Here is a 24,449-nt window from a genome sequence, read left to right as displayed (position 1 = left end):
CCATGATATGATCACTGCCGTGACGACAGTTCATATGAAATCCGGACATAATAATAAAAAAAAATAAGTAAATAATAATTTTTACTTAATAATTTATTTTTAAATAATTTTTTTTTCTCTCGTTACCTTTTTTTCTTTCTTATATTTATACCTACAGATATGTATCGGGTATTGTTTTGTGGGCTCACAAGCTCGCTTAGCCCCTATAAATGTTTTGTAACTGTGTTTTAAAAATCTTAAATAAGGGAAATATATATTTTTTTGCCATAAAAAAAACAACAAAAATTATGTTTTTGACATAAAAATCTGGACGGCTTTGACTAGTATTGAGAAAAATATATCCTGTATTCAGAATTTGCTGCCATCTATGGTATAAAAGTATGGTATATAAAGTAGTTGGAGGTTTTTCGTTTGATTTTTGAATAGTAGATAGCAGCATAAGTCCTATTTTATTTCTGTGATTCGTTAATGACGTTCTCGAATTTCTGGATAGATGGCAGCAAGAGCTGAAGTATTTGGATTACTTTGTCTGAGGAATTTTTTTTGAAGAATCTGGCAACTCTGAACTGTGTCTTATTTATTTATATCTTCCAGTGCAGTTTCGGTTCCGGTCGTCCCACAGTCGTGATTTGAGAGAACAATTCCTATTTTACGTCCTCAGCAGGCATAGAGGACGTTAATCACCGCATCTGCCCATTTTTCGTGGTAGAGCCCGTGGCAGGCAAAGAGGGCGTTAATTTGTATTGTATTGACCCATTCCTCCCATTAAATTAATGTTAATGTGCTTTGGTAAGTTTAATAGGATGTGGTAATGCTTTAAACATGAAATTGCGACATTGAAATGATATGGGGGGGGGGGGGGAAAGGGAACTCTTAAATGCTTGTGATATGGCTATGATCACTATTAATTAGTTATGTCTTTTTATGATTATAAGTTGGTTTGATGTGCACTTTCATGAAAAAATACTATCTGTTAAAATTAATTTGTATTTAATATTCATTTCTCGGTAATTATTGTGGATTGCATGTAATTGAAGCGTTTGAAACATAAGAGCTCATGTATGGTTCGTTTCAACTGCATTAATCAGTAGGAGGGGAGCTTTGGCCCTACAATTGTTGCGTAATGGACATGAGAATTTAAGCATGAATTTGTTTCAAACTTTTATTGCTCTAATTGCGGAAATTCCACAATAATATTCCGATGGTATATATTCTGATAATATTCCACAATAATATTTCTGTGTAATCCCAGTATATCACTGGTTCTCAAAGTGTGTGTTGCAAACACTGTCGAGGATGTCATATTAAAGTTAACTTATTAGAATCAAGGGTAAAGGCGTGTTTTCCTAGGAATAGGTTTTTGCACAGCGTGAACCGAACTAGACCATTTCATGTCGTGTTCGCTACGTGTTTGTGTTTTCCTAGCGTGGCGCATCAGATCAGGGCGGTTATATTATATGGCCTTGGCGTCAGGAAAACCCGGCTTAATGTTATCGTTGTCACTTTCGCAAAGCACAGAACGGGCCAATATCATAATGAAAAAGTTCATTCATAGTAATTAGTATGTTAAAAACCCTCTGGGAACAACTGCAATGTAATTCACCACTTGGTAATTTACGGCCACTTTTTTCTTTGCCAAACATAGATGTTCTGATGGATAGTCACCAAGGCCGTCGTTCACCGAAAAAAAAAACCTGCCAGCATAGAAAACATAATAGTGAAAACCAACTAGCATAATAATAATTAGGACTTCGATTTTTATGTCTTACAAACTTCTAAAAAATGCATTTATGCCCTTAAAAAACGAAATATGTGCCCCTATGAAACGAAAGATATGTCCTAAAATTTTTTTATTGCTATTCTCAGATAACATTAGTTTTAGCGAAATAATATGATAAGAAGTGGTGATGCAGTCTGAACTATTTTGAACCGTTACTTATTGTATGAATAAAAATTATTCATTTTAGTAACCACTACGAGTTTCAGAGAACCAATATAGCATAGCCTCCAATTTATTATTATTATTTTCTTTACAGTAATGTACCAAACACATACAGAGAAATTTTTGAATGTGAAAATAGAAAAAAAAAACGTCATCTAGTCCTTGAAGACCTCGTTTATGTTTTTCGGTGTTGATGTGCTGCAGCAGCTTGAATATCACACAGTTTGCAACCCAATATTGTTTCATCTCTACAGAACACTTTCTCACTATATTCAGAAACAAAGTTCTTCAGTTTCCACAAAGTCCTATTACTTGAGGCATGTTGCCTAAAAATTTGATTTCACGACAGTAAACGAACTGTTCACAATCGATACAAAAATTATTTACAGTTACTATAGGGGTAACTTCAGAAAAATTCAAAAATATTGAGGCCCTGTGCTTTTTATCTGGACCTGCTCAGACTTGATCAGATGCAGTGATGGTAATCCCATTGAGCTGAAATTTCCCTCAAAAATTTCCCTTTGGAGTAAGTTTCCCCCCCCCCCACAAATTTAGAAATAACGTGCTGCCATCTATAGTAAAAATATCTAGCCAATTATTTGACTTTAGAAAAGCATTTAATAAAATTTAAAAAAATGTATTTTTTTTTTTATTTGATAAAAACTCAAAACTTCCCTCAAATGCTAAAAAATTTCCCCATGGACCAATTTTTCCCCACGGGTTACTATTACTGATTCAGTTGATTAATCGATTTACAGGCTCACACCAGTGTCATTGAAGGGTTCGTATTTTCTATGCTCTAAAAATCCAATGCCGTTTGAATTTCCGATCTTTACCTGAATTTCAGGATCTTTCGCCAATTAGCAACAACGTTTCATTTTTAGTGCATAAAATTCCTAGCCCTAAGAGCGCTTGTCAGAGTCGGGAACTGAAAAAACTAGTTTGAAGCGGAATTGGAATAGCTGGGAAGAAATTTGCTTTTTATCAAAAATGATGAAATATATAAAATATGCTCTATCACGTGAAAATACGCAAAAATAAATTCAAAGAACATAGAAATTTGTTCCCTAATAATCATAAATGAAAATATCACTGCGAAAAATAAATACTCTCTGATTTCTGGGTTAATAAATAAGTACAGTGATACCTTGTTTTTCATCGATAATCCGTCCAAAAATGATTGCAGAAATCCGAAACCAAGGTATTTCCATATGAATCAATATATTTCCTTTTAATTCGTTCTAGACTCTCCAAAATAATACCAAGGAACACATTTTATACAGAATAAATATAGTGTTAAATCTATAATATGAAATAATACTAAAAAACAATAAGAAATTAATGTAAAATGAATATACACTGAAGTGCCGAAGGACCTTAGATACTAGGGCACTATCTGAGTTCGCTTGAATTCAGACACAGATTTCTCAGCCCCAGACTTGTCCGAACTCTCAACTACACCGTGCCTATTAACACTGTGTACACCAATGCACCTGTTGAATTTTTCGAAAAAGCCTCTGCTGGCCTTAAAATTAGTAAGTAGACTAACACTCGTATGAGGCATTTTCTTAATAAGATCGGAATACTGGACTTTTCAAATATGACTGCATCTGAAACAGAATCACCATCTGTTTTTGATTGATCTAAAAATTAATAATTGTAAGGCATTTTCAATTGCTTGCAATCTCTGTTTTGTTAACACATTCGCATCTTTCGCTGAATTAGCCTCTTTTATTGCTTCCTTTTTTGTCACAATGAAACTTATCATAAATGACGACATCCTGTGCATGTGGCCGATTACAGCAATCTTAATGCCACTCTCATATTTTTCAATGATTTCCTTCTTTAACTCTATCGTTTTATTGGCCTTCTTCCTCAAAGGGCTGCTGGCTCTGGAAATTTTCTTTGGTCCCATTTCATTGTTTTGCTTGACACCCAAGGTGATGCTCATACAATGAGAAATAACGCCACACTGAGCAGGAGAACGAAAATTAAAAGTGGGGTCAAGTGGGCACATCAACAAAATCCAAAGCAACTGATGAAACAGACAAATTTTTCACAGAAAAAAATCAACGATAACCGAAGTCAATGAAAATTGAGGTATTGCTGTATTTTCATGCATACAGGGTGATCTAAAAGTCACGCAATCCATTCTAAAATATTTTATTTTCAAAATGCTATCAAGAAATAAATAAAAACAACTATAGTTCGAATGAGACAACATTTGTAGATACAAAAACACAGTTTGTTTCAAAATGGTACAACGTTTTAAAATTGCGAGAATTTTCTCAGGGCACTCCCCTTTTCAATATTCAATTGAATGTTTTTTTTTAGTTAATGAAATGGGGATTATTCTTGTGCATTTATCTTCAGGTGTCCTCACAAGAAAAAATCAGATGACAGGTGTGGTGATCTTGGTGGCCACAATCCTTTTCGCATAAGGTGATCATTGAAAAAAATTTCCGAGTTCATTTATCATCAATGTGTTATCCATTGTCTCATCTAGATGTATGGCAGGTTGCTTCATTCTGTTGCAAAAAAGCAAAACGTTAATTTCATCCAACAGTGCTATGAATTACAAGATAATATCCTTATACAGTTTCTCATCCACCATTTCTTAAAAAAAAATAGACCCACACTTTCCTAAAGCATGAAGTTTAGCACCCCACACTGATTTTGATCGAATGCAGTAGCTTTTCATGATAGGCATGCAGATTTTCAATGCATTAAATTCTGATGGTTTGATCTGGTCTAAAACTTTCAACTTCGGAGCTACCCGAACATGACAGGTACTAAGCTCTAATTTCTTTAGGGCTCTGTGGACAGTACAACATTTCAACGCATTGTCCTTTAGTTCACGTATTCTATGTTGGCTTAGTACAGGCGGACACGCCCACTTCGCCTGTGGTCTTCAACATTTCCAGTTTCTTGAAAATGGAACACCAATCGAAAAAATGTTGTCTTATTGGGCACAGAAACATTAGGGAATTCATTTTTGATCACCTCAATAATGGCTTCAAGCGAATGAGTTGAAAAATATTATTTAATCATAAAAATTCTTTGCTTCTGGCAAAAAATATCTTGTTCATACAACAAACAAGGCCACTGAGAGTATCAGTGAGCATGGCAAATGAAAAAAAAAAACAAAAAAACTTTCCATCTTGAACAGTATAGTGCTGCTGTATATGAAAGAATTTTCATTTACAATCGGTAGAATTTGAGAAATCAATTTTTTTATAACGGGTTACGCGACTTTCGGATCATCCTGCACAAATGAAACAAACATCGCCAGAAAACCTATAATCGCCATCTAGAAGGATATTTTTAAATCTTCCTATTTGAGATTCCTAACTATCTCCAAAAAGGATTTGAATGGGAAATCTCTTTAAGATGGAAACTGTCTAACACGGAAACGGGGAAGGCATATTTTGTTGTTAGATATAAAAAAACCTACGAAGGTTTTAACAACTGGATGTTGCGAAGATATATTTTGGAAAGAGAGAAAATTCAACTGCCCCTGCGGGGAATCGAACCCACGTCCTTTCACTTTCCGGGTGAACGCCCTAGACCACTAGACTACAGAGGCACCGAATCTCTCAATCTTTCCTTGGAGCTCGTGTACACTGAAAGGGACCGTACATGGACAGCCGGACCAGACTCAGGCCAAGCTCACAACTGCTGACGCTGCCACCAGATGGCGACTTACACAAGGATGACGTCACTCTCCGCTATCACACGAAGGTTTTAACAACTGGATGTTGCAAAGATATATTCCCCGCAGGGGCAGTTGAATTTTCTCTCTTTCCAAAATATATCTTCGCAACATCCAGTTGTTAAAACCTTCGTATGATAGCGGAGAGTGACATCATCCTTGTATAAAAAAACCTGCTATTACAGAAAGAATTTTTTGCCAAGTGCAAGTTTTTGTCCTTTGGATGGGACAAAGTCAAATCGTTCTGATTTCCCTTTTCTTAAAGAACTCTCTCACTTCTTGGAAAAACGATGACTGCTTATTATCTATCTCAACTGGTTCTGGAAGTAAGGGGTTGGGCTTGAGTGGGAGTGGATTTACTACTTAAAATTTAGTGAAAACCTGTTTAGTATTTCATTTATGATGGAAGCTTTTATTAGAGAACACTCCTGTTTGTTTAGAAAATGTAGATAATTTTCATTTAAACTAGTTCGGGAGAGCAATAGGCGAGGGAGACTGAATTATTATTCACAATTTAGCGATATTGTGTTTTGGTCACTGCAGAGTGTGGCCAAACACTGCATTCAGTGTAAAAGTGGCCACCAGCAGCAAGAAATCTGTATTGAATTTTAAATTCAAAAATGGCGTTCATAGAGGCAAAAAAAATCAAAATTTAAGTGTTGCAGAGATGTAGAATCTTTCACAAACGCTATTGGTTGTAGATCTCATTGTCACTATTTTTTAACAAGGTATGTAATTTCTCAATTTTTTATTTTGAATATTAAAAGTTTTTCACTTTTAACTAAAGTTAGTGTTCATTCCATTGCTGTTCAGGAGATATTCATATTGAAGGTGGATTTTTGTAGTTAGGATGATGATCCCAAAATTTAAGTTTTGCAAGACGATAGAAAAAACTCACTGCATACATTTTTATGTGCACCTTTATAGAACAGAAACCTGTCTAAAACGGAAGATAATTTCAATCATTTGATTTTTCATTTTATACAGGTTTCACTATATAAAAGGTATAATGCACAAAAGGATAGTTTTCATACAAATATGACATTTTACGTATATAACAATTGCAAGTAATTTTTTAACGTATCAGTAATGACTGAAGTGGGTTGACGATTTCCGGAAAAAGTAAATTCAAAATTAAAAACTTGATAGCATTGACTAAAAATAGGTATGTCTTCAATAGAGTACTTGAGAAGGGCAAGAAACTCTGTGTGTTTGTCTTAAAGAAATATGATTGTAACATTTGATGAGCTCTTATTTTCAAAAGGGAACATTTTCACGTTTTTTCAAAATGCACATTTCAACAGTTTCTGAATCTTGGGATGAGCTCTGTCTGATTATGCAACAGGGTTTATTCAACTTTATTAAACAGGGACGTTAATAATACTTGAATAATTCGACGTAACAGGGTTTATTCTTTCTTAACAGGAATATTTTTGGTTGAAATCACAATGTAAAGTGGGTTGTTTCTACCAAAAGCAAACCTATCCACCTCGTTCATTCACTTGGGTATTTTTTATTCAAAAGGAAATATAACACAGTGGCTGTCTTATTGGTGTTAAGGGATTTTTTTTTCCATTTAATCATGTGTCTTGTGTTACTATCAAAAGAGTAGTAAGAGTACCCTTTTTTTGCTTGGTGAAACCTTTTGGAATCAACTTGTGGTATAGAAAATTTCATTTTTCAGACTTCAATTTCAGTCAAAAAGATAACATTTCCACTAATTTTGATCAAAATATAACATTTCCACTAATTTTAGTCAAAGGTAACATTTTGACTAATTTTCATTCAAAATGGAACATTCCCAAAATTTAAATGTGGATCAAGAGTAAACGTAGATCCCTTGAATGTTGATCACAAACCATAATATTTAAATATTTTTATAGTACACCGGTATGCTACCTGTTTGGTTATTTTCTACTTTTGTAAAGCAGTCTATTCCAGAGAAAAAAAGTTTCCTTACTTCTACTGTAAGTTTATTAATTGTGGAAATGTCTCTTTTGAAAAGAAGCTCCTCATTTAATTGTATCAAATAAAAAATTATAGTCAAACTGTTAAAATGAGAAGTCAGAAATTTGAGCATATGCTCTTATTAATCTTCACTCTTTATATCCACGAAAGGTAATGAAAATGTGATAATCCTGAAATAGTATCATGCATATTATAAACATACCATAAATCATCATCAACATGTTATATGCAAGTTTCATACACTTGTTGGCCACTTTATTATGACTACCTGACTGTTTTAAGCAAATAAGTTATGGCATCACACTGTTCTGTAATTTTTGGCATGTAAGCATTATACTTGAAACTTTGCAGTGCAGATTTGCTCATGAATGTTTTTAGCATTAGCAAAAACTTAAAAGCAGCATGTTTTTGATTCCCATGTTTTTTTGTAAGTCCCCAAGCAGAATATTCTGAAAAGAAAATTGTGACTTGTCACACAAAAGTCTGGAAGAATTTTAAGGAAAGTGTAGAAAACACTATATGATGGGAATTTTTACTACAGAAGATCTTCAGTCAGCTGTGGGCTCGTTGCAGAACAATTCAAAACATTCTGCTTTGAGGGTTCAATGTATTATGTTTGCATGCTTGAAAGTACAGAACAGAGCCGCCATAGCTTATTTTCTTAAAACTGTCAGGTGATCATTAATGTCAACCCATTCCCCCTTTGCCTCTTCTCCCCTTGCTATCATTGTTGGCCTTGGGGATAATAAAGTGGCTACACAATTTAAGGAATAATCCCCAGATTATACCCAGACAAATACAGGAATCAGTTTTTTTTTTGTAGTTATCATGCATAATTAATTGACAAGCTAATTAGAAATATATTTTCCAGGTTTTTTTCACAAGTGTCTGAATAGAGTATGTCATCATGTCTGCTCAAGGAATGGAAGACAATGTGGCCGACATTATGTATTATATCATTTCTGAGCATGGAGAAATGCATTATCAAAAGGCTTGGAAACATCTACAGAAAATGTGTAATGACATTGAAATTCTCTTAGGAGTCTGCTCTTTAAATTTGTGTAGTTTTTTCCGTACGTGTCCATATTTGATTTTTAAAAAGGATGATTATGTGTCCATGAATGATACAGATTTTCTAAGTGTCCATAATTTAGAAGGTGAAATGGGAATATTTTTAGAAATATGTTTCAATGATTTTTCAATCAACAATGTTAAGTCTGTCCATTGGAAGAAACTTGCAAAATCATTGAAGCTGCTTTGCAAAAGTGTTAAAAGTCTTTCTGATGGCTACTCAACTTCCCAGAAATTCTGGTTTTTCCGTGATTATAGCTCAGATTTCATGATAAAAAACGATGGCCATGTGTTGGTCATAGATGATGATGACGACGACAACACTGATAGTGATGGTGATAGAGGCGAAAAGAACAACTGTGGCATGAATGATGCTTATTTGAATAATCAGCATGCTTCATATTGTCAGCAATCAGAATCTTCTGCAGTAGCTTCAGTTCCTGTGAGAAATAGCTGTCCTGATGAAATTGAGAATAAGGTCATTATGAATTTGAAACATCACTTAGAATTTGGTCAACCTTTACATTATGAGTATTTAATTAAATTATCGAAAGCTGATTGCCCAGAAGCTTCAATATTTTTTGATAAGATGTCAACTTCTGAAAAATTTTGGTTTTTCAAATCTTGTAAAAAGGATTTTTGTATTGCAGGAAGTGGATACGTGTCTTTACATGCAGTCCCAATGATTGCAGAAAATTCTCCATGTACAGAAACTGCAATTCATACAGTCACTGAAAATATTACAGAGTCACTTGCCAACTTAGATAGTGACGTAGTTGGGATTCTAAAAGACCACTTGGCAGTTTCTGGTCCAATACATTTTCTTGAGCTTCTCAAAATATTGAGAAAACCTTTGACAGATTATGAGCATTTAAATGCACTTTCAGATTCAGAAAAGTTTTCCTTGTTTAAATATCTGCATTGTGATAAATTTTCCATAAATGATGATGGTTATGTATCGCTTCTTGAAAATATGGTAATTGAGTCTCTTATACTAGAATTGAATTGGGGTCAACCGAAGCATCATAGACAACTTGTTAAAAATTTGAGTAATGAAAAACTGAATGTGAAAAATTTTTTTGCAAAATTTTCAGAATCTGATATATATAGTTTTTTTAAAAATCATCCGGAAAATTTTTTTATTTTTAGTTCTGGTTATGTGTTAACAAAAAAAGCCAAAAATGAAGTGGTCGATTTTCTTTCGAAAGAAATGAGTAAAGAGCGTGTCCATTATAATGATGCAATCAAAATGTTGGATACTGCCCCCTATTTCTTATCAGGCTCTTGCAGTATGATTTCTAATCATGATAAACGGTTGTTTTTCAAAAATACGAATCATTTTCTGATTTCTGACAATGAATATATAAGGTTTCTGTCTCTAGAATTTAAAGCATTTATTAGCTCCATGCTAGAATCTATATTGGAATTGTTGAAGAAAGGGACGAAAAGCATCAAAGAATTGCATAAAGCAGCTATTATTGTTCATTTTTTTAATGGTTTCAGATTTTGTTTTGAGCCTATTTTTGAAGGAGAATTGCGAAGCATACTACTCACAGACACACTCAAATTCACCCTTGTGGGCGATGATGTTCATCTAACTCAAGCACATGATGAACTTGTGAAATCTGCCAGTATGTCTCCAAAATGTGACTCTGATGTTGATTTGTTTACTCAATCAACTAAGCTTGGTGAAACATTATCTACATCTTCATGGGAAACTGGATCTATTAGTTGCTGTTCAATCAACAGTAAACTTGATAGTGTATTAGAAACACAGTTTTCCTCCATCTGTTCTAGTCAAGAACATGCGCAATCTAGTCCTAAACAAGCGAATACGTCATCATCAGAGAAGGTCAATGATCCTGAAGAAATTAAAGACTGCAATGATGTTATGGAGCACACCCAGTATGATGTTTCAGAAAATGAAGAAAGCCATTGTTCTGAAAATGGTATTGCAAGCAACTACAAAACTACTTCTGCTTCCTCAGAATCTAACACTAAACCGTTCTCATGTGTTCAACAGCATGATAAATCAAGCACTGCGATTAGAAAACATAAAAGTTCTGTTGCAATAGCGGCAGAATCAAAGACCAGTCCAACTTCCGAGGAAGCCTCTAGTGAGAATGTCATGATCAGCAATGAAGTAGAGAAAGCAATGATAGCTTTGTTTGAGAGTTTTTTGAGTTCCTGTTATTCTGTTCACTGTCAAAATCTATTCAAAATGATGGCCTTAGCCTGCGAGACGGATTCAATTATAATGAGATATTCACAAGATGCTTTCAAGAGCTTACATGACCAAATCAAATTTTTCAAACGTCATTCTGACTCGTTTGAGATAAACAATTGTAATTTTGTTACTATGAAATCATATTCGAAACAGAAATCAAATAATGGCAGTCTCCAAAGTTTAGATTCCAGTCTTGTAAAAGACAAACAACCGAAATCGATAACTTGTATGTCCAAAATACATGTGTGTGAGTGCATCCACTCTGATACACTTAGTGAATTCCATGTCATCTCAGTAAGGTGTCTAGCAGACATTTTGAAGTCGCACAAAGAGCTTTCGCTGAACCAAATTTTTGTAGAGGTTTCCAACTTAGACAATAATGTGAAAAACTATTTTGCCAGTTTCTCAGAAAGAGACTTGATTCAGTTTCTTAGAATTCATTACCTATATTTTGATGTAAATGAAGACACAATGATCTCTCTTAAGAACTCTGACATAAAAACTTGTGAAATTCTCACAAATGATTCAGAAATACTGTTTGTCCTGCATGCTATTAAAGCAGCACTTCTGTCCCTTTTGGTTCATCACCTGCAAAAGGCTGGTCAAAATTTGCTTCTTTGTGACATGGAACACATGCTAGAATCAGCTCCTGCTTATGTCATCTCATTCTTAACTGCAAACCATAAGGAGGATAAATTTGCATCACTTTTCAAGGAATACCCAGAGTACTTTGTTGTTGAAGAAGAAAAGTATGTTAGATTGAGAGAAGAGGCAAATTTCAGAGTTCTTAAGGATTCATTGAACAAAGTCTTCTTTCACAAAAAGTTATCTGAACTCGTGGGTGAATATTTTTATGATTTTGCTGTCGATCCACCAAGTCTTTTATCCATAACTAGAAAAACATGCGGTGGTGTTACATCTACAGGCACCTCAACGGAAGAATATAAGCAGTCATGTGATGCGTTTCATCATGAACGTAAAATGCTACAAACTGCTGATAAGAATGTCCAAACAGCTTTATTGGCTCAAGATGATGTAGCAGTAGGATATTCTGCTGGAAAAAGCTCCAAAATTAACAAAGACTTTTTTTTCAATGATAAGTTTATTAATCAGAAGTCAGAATCATGTTGTGAAGTTCCAAAGTCTAGTTCAAGTTACCCCAATGTAAATTCAGACTGTGAATCTAATATTTCATCAGGCATTTGCGCTGATGCGAAAATTACCAGTCACCATATGTTCAACTCCGTCATTGAAGCTATTAATCTTGCTCGCTCAGAGTTGATATCAGCAAAAAAAGTGTTACAAATGTCTTCAAATAATCCAAAGTTAGATAATCTTTGTAGTAATGAATTCCACCGATCTATGTATGGAATGGGCTCAAGTGAAATTTTTCCACCTTTATTTATCTATAGAGAGCAGAAATGCGTTCAGTTTTATGAGAGAATTCTGCACAATCATGGCAAGCCAATTCCAGTTACTGATCTGTGGGTATTTCTGTCTTCATCTGATAGTGATGTTAATTTTTTTCTAAAAAACCAATACAATGCATATGACTTCATTAATTTTTTTATAAAGCATTCAAATCATTTTTACGTAGATGTTAATAATCATGTCTCATTAAAAAAAATTCCCACCAATGTGTAAGACCATATTGTAAAATAAATTTTAATGAAGCAATTTATAATGTGTTTTGATTTTTATCGCAGCTTATATGTTGCAAAATTTATTAATAAGCATGTTTTTATATTTGAGATTCTTATTCAAATTAACTAATGATGATGTGATGGTTTTTGCATCAGTGTTTTTTTTTGTTTCAATATCCTGTCTATATATAGCCATGCAATATTAATTTTGCCATACCGTCTGTATCAAAGGTTTCCAACAGTTTAGTTCTCACAGAAACAGAGAAGTACACCTTCCTTCCAAGATGATCAAAACATAAAATATTTTTGTAAACAATATAAAATATTTGAAGAAAATACTTTTATACGCTGTCTTTGTTTTTTATGAATTTCTTTTAATTAAAATTTTTTTTCAAAGGTTAATAACTCAAAGCTTCTTTTGTAGATATTCCCTATATGTCATCCCCCAAACCCTCTCTCTCGGTGGTAGATCCTGCATACGTCCTTGTGCAGAACCCTTGATGTTAAGAGATTGTTCCATTGAAGCCCAACAAACCAAAATACAGAGATGCCTTGACTAACAAAAATAATTTGTTGTGGAATCATATTTATTAGCTGAAATATTTGTAAGCCAAAATATGATTTCCCCCTTATGTTTCTGTGGAAAATCATTTAATTTGTACCAAACTAACTCTCCAAAATTTGAAAATAAGTTTGCTCTAACATGCTCTTAGCTTAGTTTATATACATTAAGATTCTCTTTAAAAAAAAGACAAATACTGATTGAAAGCTTAGATGAACAGCTTTATAATTGGGTTAATGAGAATAAAAAAAACAAATGAGTAACAAGAATCCTTTTATTTTATACAATCTGCATAGCTAATTGAGGTTGTAAGTGCTCCCCCCCCCCCCCATGTGATGATGTCGACTCAGTTCTCTGTCTGATTCATGCAGATGGAAAAGATAAGCTCTTAGAATTGTCCAGATTGTTCAGTTTGATGTTACATTAAACTTGCACTGAAAGAATAGCTGCATCGAAAACATTCAATTGTAGGTTTTTTAATGCATTTTCTCCTAGCTTAATCTTTCAGTTTTACATGAAATGGCTCAAAAGCTTACTCAAAGAGAAATAGAGGTACATCTAGAAAGTGATTCCAAGGTAAACATAAATTAATTGAGTTTGATAGACAGTAATTTTAATGATTACTGTCACAAAATTTTAGCTCACAATGCAGTTGTGTTAGGTTGGCGTATTCATCCATATCAATAAGAACATTAGCCAAGGTTAAAAAAAACCATGAAAAAATTTTTGTTTACCAAAACATGTATTAGCTGAGGTATCATTGCATTTCCAAACCTATGATATAAAGCACTATGTCCCACCCCTTTTATTTTTTCACGAAAGCAAAAAAAAAAGGATGTGCACAAGCATCTTAATTTACACTGCATGTATATCGAGTTCAAATGTGAAAGTTCTTCATATTGTATCTGTAATTCAGCGTCTTTGTTGTTCATTGTAATCAAATCAAAAAATCATATTTGCATTCAATAAATATTGGGATATTAAAAATAATACCAAAGTGCCTCTGAAATTTCATGATATATATGCCATAGGAAATATTTATTTAGAATATATTCCAAAGGAGATGATCAATGTGATAGTTTTTTCTTAAGGTGTACCCAAATATTCTGGCATTCAGAACTAATTTTTTATGTGGTTCATAGTTAAATGATGAATTTATCCGAATGTCTGTGGCATATAAAATTGTGTCATAAATAGAAGTGCATGTATTTATTTAATAATGCTCAAGACAATGCGCTATTTTTCAGTGGAGTGAAACCTTTTACATTTACAATACAGTGATGATTCTTAGTCATATAAAATTTAAAGACGAAAATATAGTATTCAATGTATATTATTGATTATATGGTGGTGGTTATTTATTTATACAGGGTTTTCCAAATCGTAGCGCACACATTAGGGGGTGATAGAACACAACTAGACAAGCACAAATCATCGTACAACCTATGCCCGTAACTCAATTGGTTAAGTGTTAGAAGGGGCTGTACATGCTGTGCCATAAAATGATGAGAATCAAGACAGACCAAGATGAATGGAAGGAAATGAATGAATTTAAAGAAAATGTTTCATTCAGCAACTTCCCCGAACAAGGAGCTCCTTTTGCAGAGTTGTTGAAAGGTTCTCGCTTCTAGCATGTGTCTTGTCGGAAAACGTATGTACAATCTTTGGGCTTGCATTGCTGTCCACAGCCTTGTACGCATCCATCTCATTGGTGATCCACAGCACAGATCACAATGACTACCGTGAACAACATATTTATTGCATTTGCTAGGAAGCGCCTCTGATGCTTTTTCACTTGAGTTCTGCGCATGGGTTGTATGGTGATTTGCACTTGTCTAGATGTGTTCTATCAACCTGTACTGTATGTGCCACGAATTTTAAACATCTTTTTTTAGGATTAGGTAAATCAAATGCACAAAAACATGTAAAATGATTTTTTAAAAATTATTAATATTTACCCTGATAAATTATTTGTTTTACTTTGAAATATGTTTTTAGAATTTGTTTTAAAGTATTTATCATTGGAGATTTTCTTTTCTTGAAGCGACTGCATAATTTATGTGACGTTAATGAAGAGTACATTACAGACATACAATTTCAAACTTATGGACACTTTTCTAAGTTATTTTAATAATGTGATTTTTCAATTCGTAATCATCTTCATAATGTGATGAACTTTTACTGTGTCAACTTTTTGTAATATGGGATGTTTTTCATATAGTTTCTTTATTATTGATGTTTTTCTTTTTTGTGATATTACTTTTCATGTAAATTGATATACTTAAGGATGCCGTCCATTATATGAATTTTCGTAGTCGATACAAAATACAATTGTAACATTTTGTCATTCTGGATGTAAATCTTGTGCTATGTTCCTTTATTAGAAAATATAATGTTGGACCTCGGTACCCGATGAAAATAACTTTTTTCTAGTCATGTCTTGTTTCCATTAACTTAAAAAAGGGTAATCAGATAAGTTCAAATCATTAAAATTAATCACTTTAATGGATGCTTATTTTTAATTCAAAACCTTCAAACACTGCAAAATAATACTTCCTAAGTCAATGGTGACCAGCCTTTTCCCTTACCCGTACCAATTTCAAGGCAAAAAAAATTGAGAAGCTCTCCAATTTATAAAATTTTCCATGTGCCACTCTGTTTTATCATTGGTTTGATTTAGGGTTACAGAAGCCCCATACATATGGGATTGTACCATATTTTTATGAAATCCCCTGGTGCTCCAAAAACATTCAATTAAATTTCAAAAATGACAATTTTTTAATTTTTTGTGGCAAACCTCCACAGAAATATATGGTATTCTTTTGCATGATTTTTCAGTAGAGTACATGGTAAATAAATTTAAGAAAGTAATTTCACTGTATTTTGCATGACTACCATAAAACCGTACATGCACCTTGTACACATTTCTTTGAAAATTTCTAACAAATTGGTGCATGCCAGAAGGCATTGTGTATGTATGGATATATGCATAGCCCTAAAGTATTTATGTTGTCCAAGTTATATGCGTGTTCCATGTTCTAGTAGTACTGCCATTTGTCTTATATATTTTGAAGTGAAAATGGTAGGTGCCTGAATTTTCACGTTGTGTATGTATCATGTTCAAGGTCTGCCTGCTCTCTCCAGAGAGACTTTTTTCAAATATTTTGTATGACTGAATAAATGAATAACCATGCTTAAATGTGTACGGTATTTTTGGTCCCACAGATGTCCACTTAGTTCAATTGTAGTATATAGGCCCTACACTATGAATGCTTAGGTCCCTCTGGGGGCAAGTTGTGAGGCTCACTCGACCCACTCAGGAGGGTATATAATCAAAATATATAAATCGAACACTGTGAGGACAATCCAGCCCTCTAATCAGCAGTGATAAATAAATACGCTTGGCTTATGCTTTTTCTTTTCCACCCATGCACTAATTGGTTGAAACCATATCGAAATAGCCTTTAGCTATGCAAGATTCTGGAGGTGGAGCAAAAGACTTTGATGTAACCAACAAGAAACATATCCAAGTAGTCCTGTTGCTTGTTTTTTAAACAACTGTAACATGTCCCATCTATTTTATACAGTAGCTCAGCAAATCACTAGGACAATGTACCGTATGGAAGCACCTTAACAAAACGTTTAATAAAAGTGCAAATTCAAAAAAAGACTAAAATATTTTTATGGTTTATTGAAATATATCAGATTTTTTCCCAATATTAATGAATGTCTACTGCAACAAAAATGTTTATCAGTCATTCCTCTCCCTTTCCATACTAAGTGTTTGTTCAGTTTCGCTTCACATTAGTATTAATAGTGGAATTATTATCAGTATTCTTAATGTATTGGTTCTGTGTCAGGTTTCTCAAACATGTTGAAAAGATGTGTGAACTTTTTCTGTTGTGGAGATGAATCTTTTCTGGGTAAATGCAGTCGAACCCTGATTCGACTCCACCATTTAATTTTGTAAAATACTGGTACTATAATGAGTTCGGTGTTACATCGAATCAAGGTTGAACCTGTGTAATTCCTATTTATGGAAGATTAATTCACATGATTTCTGGTGCTAAGCGGGGTGAGTGCCAAATCGGAGAGTGCTGGTACAGGGTCTGGCTGTATTTGATATAATTTTTGTTTCATTCACTATGTATTGAGCAATTTAATTTCAATTACCAATTCTTTTTATTTGAGAAACTATTGGTCAAAAATTAGTTCTTTGTACCCTGTCTATGTTAATGTTTATAAAAATAAATGACTAAGTAAGATTTTTTTTCTGATCCTGATTTTTCCTGTCGTATACCTGCTTAGAGGCCTTAGAAAAAAATTATGTCTACCGTTTGTGATAACTTTAGAGTATTAGATATTTAAGATACATATATATTTGTTGAATTTTTTGTTTTGAATTTACAGTTGTTTGAGGGGGGGGGGGGGAAAACAAAAGGTTGATACTTTCAATGTTTCATGCTTTTTGGGAAAAAAATTAAATCCAAAGAGTATGTTTGTTTTCTGTGAATGAAATCAAATTTGTATTTGAAAATCTTGGAATAAAAGTGAAAATTTTTCATGGAGGTATAGTTTTGTTTTCATTAAATAATATGAGTATATTAATATTTATGTTCCTCTAACAATGTATTGACTGTAAATAAGAAACGTTTACATTAGCCATGTTTAATTTATTTATGTGTACATAAAAACTGGTTTTCTTTTCGTGATAGCTCTCATCTGGTTCATACTGGTAGGAAAATTTTCTACCCTTTGAGTAGCGTATCTTTAGTTGGTGCTAATTATAATGGACTGTGAACTGTATGGTTTTACCTTTTTACTCTCTTTCATGTTCTCTTTGCTGATTTTCTTCAAACAAACGTCATTATGAATGCATTCCTAGTTTATTCAGCTAAGAGTTCTTTTCCACAGGTTTTGTTCATACCAGAGGTGGCTATCTTCTGTGAAGAGAATATGCAGTAAAACACATACAATTCTGACAACATTTTTGGTAGATACAAAGGGGACATGATGATGAGGGCGATTTCCCCCCCCCCCCCCACCTCTCACTCAGTAAAATAATTGTATTGTTTTGGGATGTGGAGGTGGACATCCCTCCTCCCCCCCCCCCACTACTCAAGGAGCCTGTACCTGCTTGTGGACAACATGACTATGTTAAGGCCCCATATGCAACATGTTCCGGCATGCACTGAATCAGTAAAAATTACTCAGAGCCATGTTTACGAGGTTAAATAATTGTGGTATTGAAAAGAATAGAAATCAATGAGATTTTCAGAATTGGATGCAGTACATTCAGTGGCAGAAAATGAAAGGCAGATGGCAGCATGAACACGAAACAAGCTCAACTCGACAACATAAATACGTTAGGGCGAAACATTACTCAGAACACACATTCCGGCATGTGCCAATTTATTGAAAAAATCCTGTAGAGGAATGTTTACAAAGTGCATGTATGATTAAGTAGTACTGCTTCTGTGGTCGTAATAGTGACGGACTCGCATCATGAGGTCCCGGGTTCGAACCCCACTGGCACCACAGTGGCAGTCAGTTGAAGTTCATTTTTTGTGGTTCCTAACTTTGAGGCGTGAATACGAGCTGATCTCCCAGTTGAAAAGTCTTGCCACAGAGAGCAATAGGCCTGCAAATAGTACAAATATTCAATCATTACATTTCACTCACGTCACTTCTGAAATATAGATGGGTAACACTGAGAGAGAGAAAAGATACAACACTAGATATGCGCTCAGACTGTTAGATACACTCACTGACACTTCCGGCACAACTCACCAGCTAGTGAAATTACCCATGACGATAGACTTGAATTGTGCTAGTACCAGTACATTCAATGGATTATTCTGTGACTACTTAAAAATAGATATTGCCCTGCGACGGCTGAGGATATTCATCGTACCTGTAAGTGAAACTTCTGAAAGAGAACCTCCAACAATAGGCCATTGTTGAATGGCAAGGGCGTAGCGAGGGGGTCTGGTCCCCCCCCCCCCCCCCCGAAATGTGAGAAAATGACTGAAAAAAGGGGAAAAAGATGGTCAAATCCATTGTTCTGTCACTTTTATTCCCCCCCCCCCGAAATGAGAGTGGTTCCCCCTCCGAACGAAATTTCTGGCTACGCCCCTGTTGAATGGCCAAGAATCTTCTGCTACAAAATTTGTGAGTTTCTTTTAGAATAATTAATGAACGATACGAATTAAATGTGTGATAAAAGTTTAAAGCAGTAATTTTTTAACCTTTTTACTGGACTGCACCCTAGTGAACTTAAATTTACATTTTTGCATCTATTTAACTAATCTTATTACCGAACATTTCCCAACACTCGCCCTCAAAATTGCTTGCTTGCACTCCCAAGATTTGCTATCCTGCACCCCAGGTTAAGAACTATTTGCTTACAAGGTCTTTTTTTCTCTTGTAACGCTTGTTTAACTACGCTCACAAAATTTGGAGTTTTTTTAATGAGATGAATAGGATGGATTATTAGTAACATAAATTGATACACTGTCTATCCTCTGACAAAGGGATATCACTACTGATTGATTAGGGCATAGGTTTCTAAACTGCACTGTGACAACATGTCCCACCAAGTAAATATACAATTCCATTGTATGAAAATTTACAAAAACATGCAGTATGTATTTCCTACATGACATATTTTGATATTTGAATTATTGTTTTTTATTTAACAAACTTAACTGCTGTAACTGTTGTGTAGGCTGATGTTTCGACTTGGGGCACAGTGGAAAAAACTTTGACACACAAAGGGTGCCGTAAACCAAAAAAGTTTGAGAACCACTGGGTTAGGGACATTTTCTAGTTGTGGTTGCAGGTAGTGAATACACAGAATGGCTCACCATCTGTTATCAGGAATTCTACCAAAATTTTGATATATTTAAAGAGAAGTATGATATGTCAGAAATTAATCAAGAAACTTTATCCATTTTCTTAGTTAATTTCAACCATATTTTTAACTTATTGGGGTACACATACAAATTATTTTGTTTTTAAGCATTTTTTATTAGTTTCTTTATCACAATTTCTTCAATTTTAAGTTGCTATACTTAGAAGTAATTTGCATACATATTTTGTTAGGGATATATTTCTCTTCCCCCCTCACTTTTCAGCCACCCTGTTGGACAAATTGCCTATTGTGGCCTTCAGATTTGTGTTATACATATATTTTTCTTTAGGCATTATATATACACATGCTAAACCGCTCATACACCTTGCAAACGCAAACATAAATTTCAGGAATCCCAACGAATTGGTGTATGCAGTAATGTGTTATATGCATGTGTGTGTCTAATGCAGGGGTTTCCAACGCAAAAGCTTTCGCGGAACCCTCAACGGTTATAAAGCTGTTCCGCGGAACCCTTGATGATTATAAAACTCGGGGCTCAACCGAGCACTGAGGCGCACTTGGGAGCCCACCACTCAACTGAACACAACATCTGCGAACGTTACCCGAAGGTGGGCAAAAGCTGCGCCGTATGGGCAACTGTCGTGCAGCTTTTGAACTTTGAAGACTGGGCGACGACTGGCTTAATATCACGAGGCATCTTTGTGTATTATGTCTGATGCATATATTGTATGGGCTCGTAATCGTTTTCGCGTCCCGGGAGACCCAGGAGATTTGAAGAGGGGGACATTCATACTTCCGGAACAACACAATCAGCAGTAAATTGCCTAGGGCGATAGGCTGGAGTTGTGCTCGGTTTAAATGAATGAATAAATGTTCCACGCGGAACCCTTGATGGTTGTAAGGCTGTTCTACAGAACTCAAACTAATTTTTAATATTTCTATAATTCACGTGGTATCCTCAAGGCATCATCATGGGACCTCGGGCAAAATGATATGCTAGGGCCCCGCCTCCTAATTTACATACTTTATTCTCAAAATTTCCAATAAAGAACGGCTTTACGAGTGTCAATGATTAGAAAATTCTAAACTAAATTCTAAGCTTTTCGAATTCTGGGATATTTAAAGTTTCGTCAAAAATCAGAACGTAAATCAAACGTCACGGATTTATTCCGCGGAACCCTAAAAAAGCTCTCACGGAACCCTAGGGTTATGGGCGGAGATGCGGGGGGCCCCCCCCCCCCCAGCGTCAAAGGTGGAGTTAACTGATCTTATGTACATATGAATTGACATCATCTTGCCCCCAGCAATAATGACCGTGCCCCCAGACTTCCAAGTATATCTCCGCCTATATGCTTAAGGTTCCGCAGAACACCAGTTGGAAATCTATGGTCTAATTTACCTACGAGTATGAGGCACGTGCTATGTATTTTAAATGTTGCCATACATCTTCGGACTTGGAAGTGAATGAGTGACGGCAGTGCGTGCTTTTCGCATGTGCAAATGGGACACGTGCCAGGGCCCATAAATTTTCGCGGTCCTAAAATTGGCTTTTTTTTTTTAATATATATTTTTTATTTATGGAAGGCACGTGTCCTCCATGGCCTTCTTTTCGTATGCCTCTGTCTCAAAGAATGCTATATAAAAGCCCCCCCCCCCACCCCCAAAAAGTAATGTTATCCCCGGGCCCGAACTTATGAAGAACAGGCCCTGAGGGACAGGTGCATGAAGTAATGTGATCGCAGTGTTTGTAATAGTCTCTGTAACTGGACTTTCAGAGAGGAACTTTAATGAAACATTTTTCGTTCTGGCTCGCGTTTACGCTGTTGAGAAACGGAAACTTACAGAAAACCTACTTTTTAGTAAACCATTATTGTGCCACCTGCAAGGATCAAAACCTAATAGTTGTCCCTCACGATAAAAGGCCATCACAATATGAAACGAGGCCACAAAATATTGTATTTCATCAAGGCCATACTGTTGGCCAACAAAGAGACTCCAGAAAAAATTTGGCATTTAATTCCCGGTTGTTGATCTCAGTAAATTTAACTAGCTTAGCTAGGGAACCTAGCTTACCAGGGTACATCACACTCTCTCAGGACAGTCTTTACAACACCATATTGACAGTGCCGTAGTAACCTAACGCAATCCGCTTTTCTGGCTAAGTTGGTGGTGGGGGGGGGCTTCAGAAAAATCACTTTACCCATGGGCCCCAAAATGCCCCTAAGACGGCCCTGCATAGGAATCAGGGTCGCAACTGGGGGGGGGGGGGGCAGGCTTGTCTCATGCCCTGGCGCTGGACTAGAGGGGGCCCAAATTTTATTCTCAAACCTCTCCTTCAACATTCCAAGGGGGCGCCAAAATGTGCACTTGCCCCGGGTAACCAAGCATCTAGTTGCGGCCCTGATAGGAATCTCCGGGTGGATTGATGTTGAGGACTCTCTACCTAACTGAAAGTAAATGCCTACCAATGCGCATATACTTAATCTCGAAAAATCATTATCACGAGGCCGACGAATGACACGTACCGATTTCTAACGAATTGCCACATGCGAACGAGTAAACGGGGGTCCCCCAACGTATTTATATTGTCAGAGTTGCTCATGTTTCGTCTTATACTAGTGCTGTCATCTACATACCTTACCCACTTTGAAGTGAAAATGATTAATACAGGCTCGTCTTTTGGCGGCGGGGGGGGGGGCGAGACTTTTTAACGGGGAGATCGGCTCGCATTTGCGCCTTGAAGTTGGGAACCACAGTAAACCAACTTCAGCCGACCACAACCAACTTCAGCCTTCAACTTACAGAGAGACTTTCTTTTAGATCAAAGAGCAATCACTCACAATCACGCTTTGAAGCTGAAAAACCACAGAAAATCAACTTCAAAATGTGAGAAAATGACCACAAAAGAGAAAAAGATGGCAAAATCTATTGTTCTATCACTTCGGTCCCCTGCCCTTTCTCAGGAAAGTCAGAAAACTTTTCTGATACAGGGGTACAACAAAAAACAGCGACTTGACCGCAGCAAAAAATTGCTACCGCAGCGAGTCCCCCATCGAGGGGTTAGCGCACCAACCTCTCGAGGAGTATAAAAACAAGGCTGCCGTTCGGAATCGGCAATAAATTGTAGGTCTCGGTCTAATTAGCCCTCGTGTGCAGAAAATGACCGTGGTGCGACAAAAATGATCAATGACTTTGGCCCTCCCCCGGAACGAAATTTCTGGCTACGCCCCTTCGAACGACTTTCATTTTTATGGTTCTTCGAAATGATTGGCGATCGTTTTGGCACCCGACAGCGATGTCCCGTAACAGTCTCAATAAAATATGGTCATCGTAGCCATCAACATGCTTCAGATGAGTCTGTGACAAATATATGTAAGCACCGTTAAAAAATTTTTTTTTCCTGTTCCGATTTTTATTTCTCCAAACAGGGAATTTAAAAATTTTTTTCGAAAACTGTGAAAATAATTTTTTAACGCAATTCAACGTTTCATGACGTGCGTAAATTTTCTTCAGACTATAATCAAGATATCGTCGACAAAATTCTCTTTCAGTTGGAGGTTTTGTTTGGTTGCGACCGCCATGTTTACTGTGGAGGGAGAACGGGATTTTCAAACAAATATGAGTTGATTTTTTAAAAACAAAAATCAGTTTTCTTCCCGCACCCACGTTGTTTATTATTTACGAAAGCGCATCGACTCATGAATAAAGTTGGACGTTGAATCTCGTGGTAGTGGTGAGTATTTTCCCGTATCTGTGTATCCAATAACTATATATTGTGAAAATGAAACTGAAAACGAAACCTAAATTGTTCACTTCATTATAAAACCTATTAATGATCCAAAATACTCTAATTTAATTAACACGTTTGCCGTTAATATTTAATTAATATTTCCTCTTTTCTCCTTGAAATATATGTTATAATCAGCTGAGCTTAGGAGTAACTGCCCCTTTCAAAGCTGCATATATACTAAAGGAGTCTCTATCCCCTCCCCCATCATAGGCATAAACTTGTATCCGGCCCATGGGCCCTCCCAACCTTTACCACCATCTCCAAGTAACCTATGGAAATATTAGGTTTGGGGCTCCCTCCCCGAATGATTTCTGAGCCTTCCTAATATTTCCAATAACTTGATGTCTATGCGTGGGCAGAGATACGTCCGTCTGTATATTTGTGTATACAGTCGAATCCTGTTATAACGAACGCCAAGGGACCGAAGGAATCACTTCGTTGAAATTAAATTTTGTTATAAAGGAATCCCAGGTTACCTGCTCCTATGTAAACTTATTTGGGGGATTAGAAAAGTGTTCGTTAACACGAGATTTTGGCTATAACATATTCGACTGTATATGAATTGACATCATCATTGTGCCCTCCCCCCGAGACTTCAGGTCTTACTGCGCTCATGTGTCTGTGTTTCAATGATGTTTACATTTGCGAAAAACCGTAAAG

General features: G+C 35.6%; 1 protein-coding gene and 1 non-coding gene across 2 annotated transcripts; one reads left to right on the top strand and one right to left on the bottom strand.

The window, feature by feature from the left end:
- The first annotated feature begins 622 nt into the window (after positions 1-622).
- LOC149068831 (uncharacterized) lies at positions 623-17,548 on the top strand. Its single transcript, XM_089250621.1, has 2 exons — positions 623-789; positions 8,494-17,548. The coding sequence occupies exon 2, from the start codon at positions 8,530-8,532 to the stop codon at positions 12,562-12,564; it is 4,035 nt and encodes a 1,344-aa protein (XP_089106747.1). The 5' UTR covers positions 623-789; positions 8,494-8,529; the 3' UTR covers positions 12,565-17,548.
- Positions 5,455-5,528, bottom strand: TRNAS-GGA (transfer RNA serine (anticodon GGA)). Its single transcript has one exon. It is a non-coding gene; the product is annotated as a tRNA-Ser (tRNA).
- Positions 17,549-24,449: the final 6,901 nt, after the last annotated feature.

The sequence above is a fragment of the Pholcus phalangioides genome, unplaced genomic scaffold (assembly GCF_987345545.1).
Source record: "Pholcus phalangioides strain wild (caught in Gottingen) unplaced genomic scaffold, Ppha-v1.0 ptg000024l_1, whole genome shotgun sequence".
Taxonomy (NCBI): Eukaryota; Metazoa; Arthropoda; class Arachnida; order Araneae; family Pholcidae; genus Pholcus; species Pholcus phalangioides.
The sequence above is the reverse complement of the archived record's forward strand: the minus strand, read 5'-3'. Positions and strand labels throughout refer to the sequence as shown.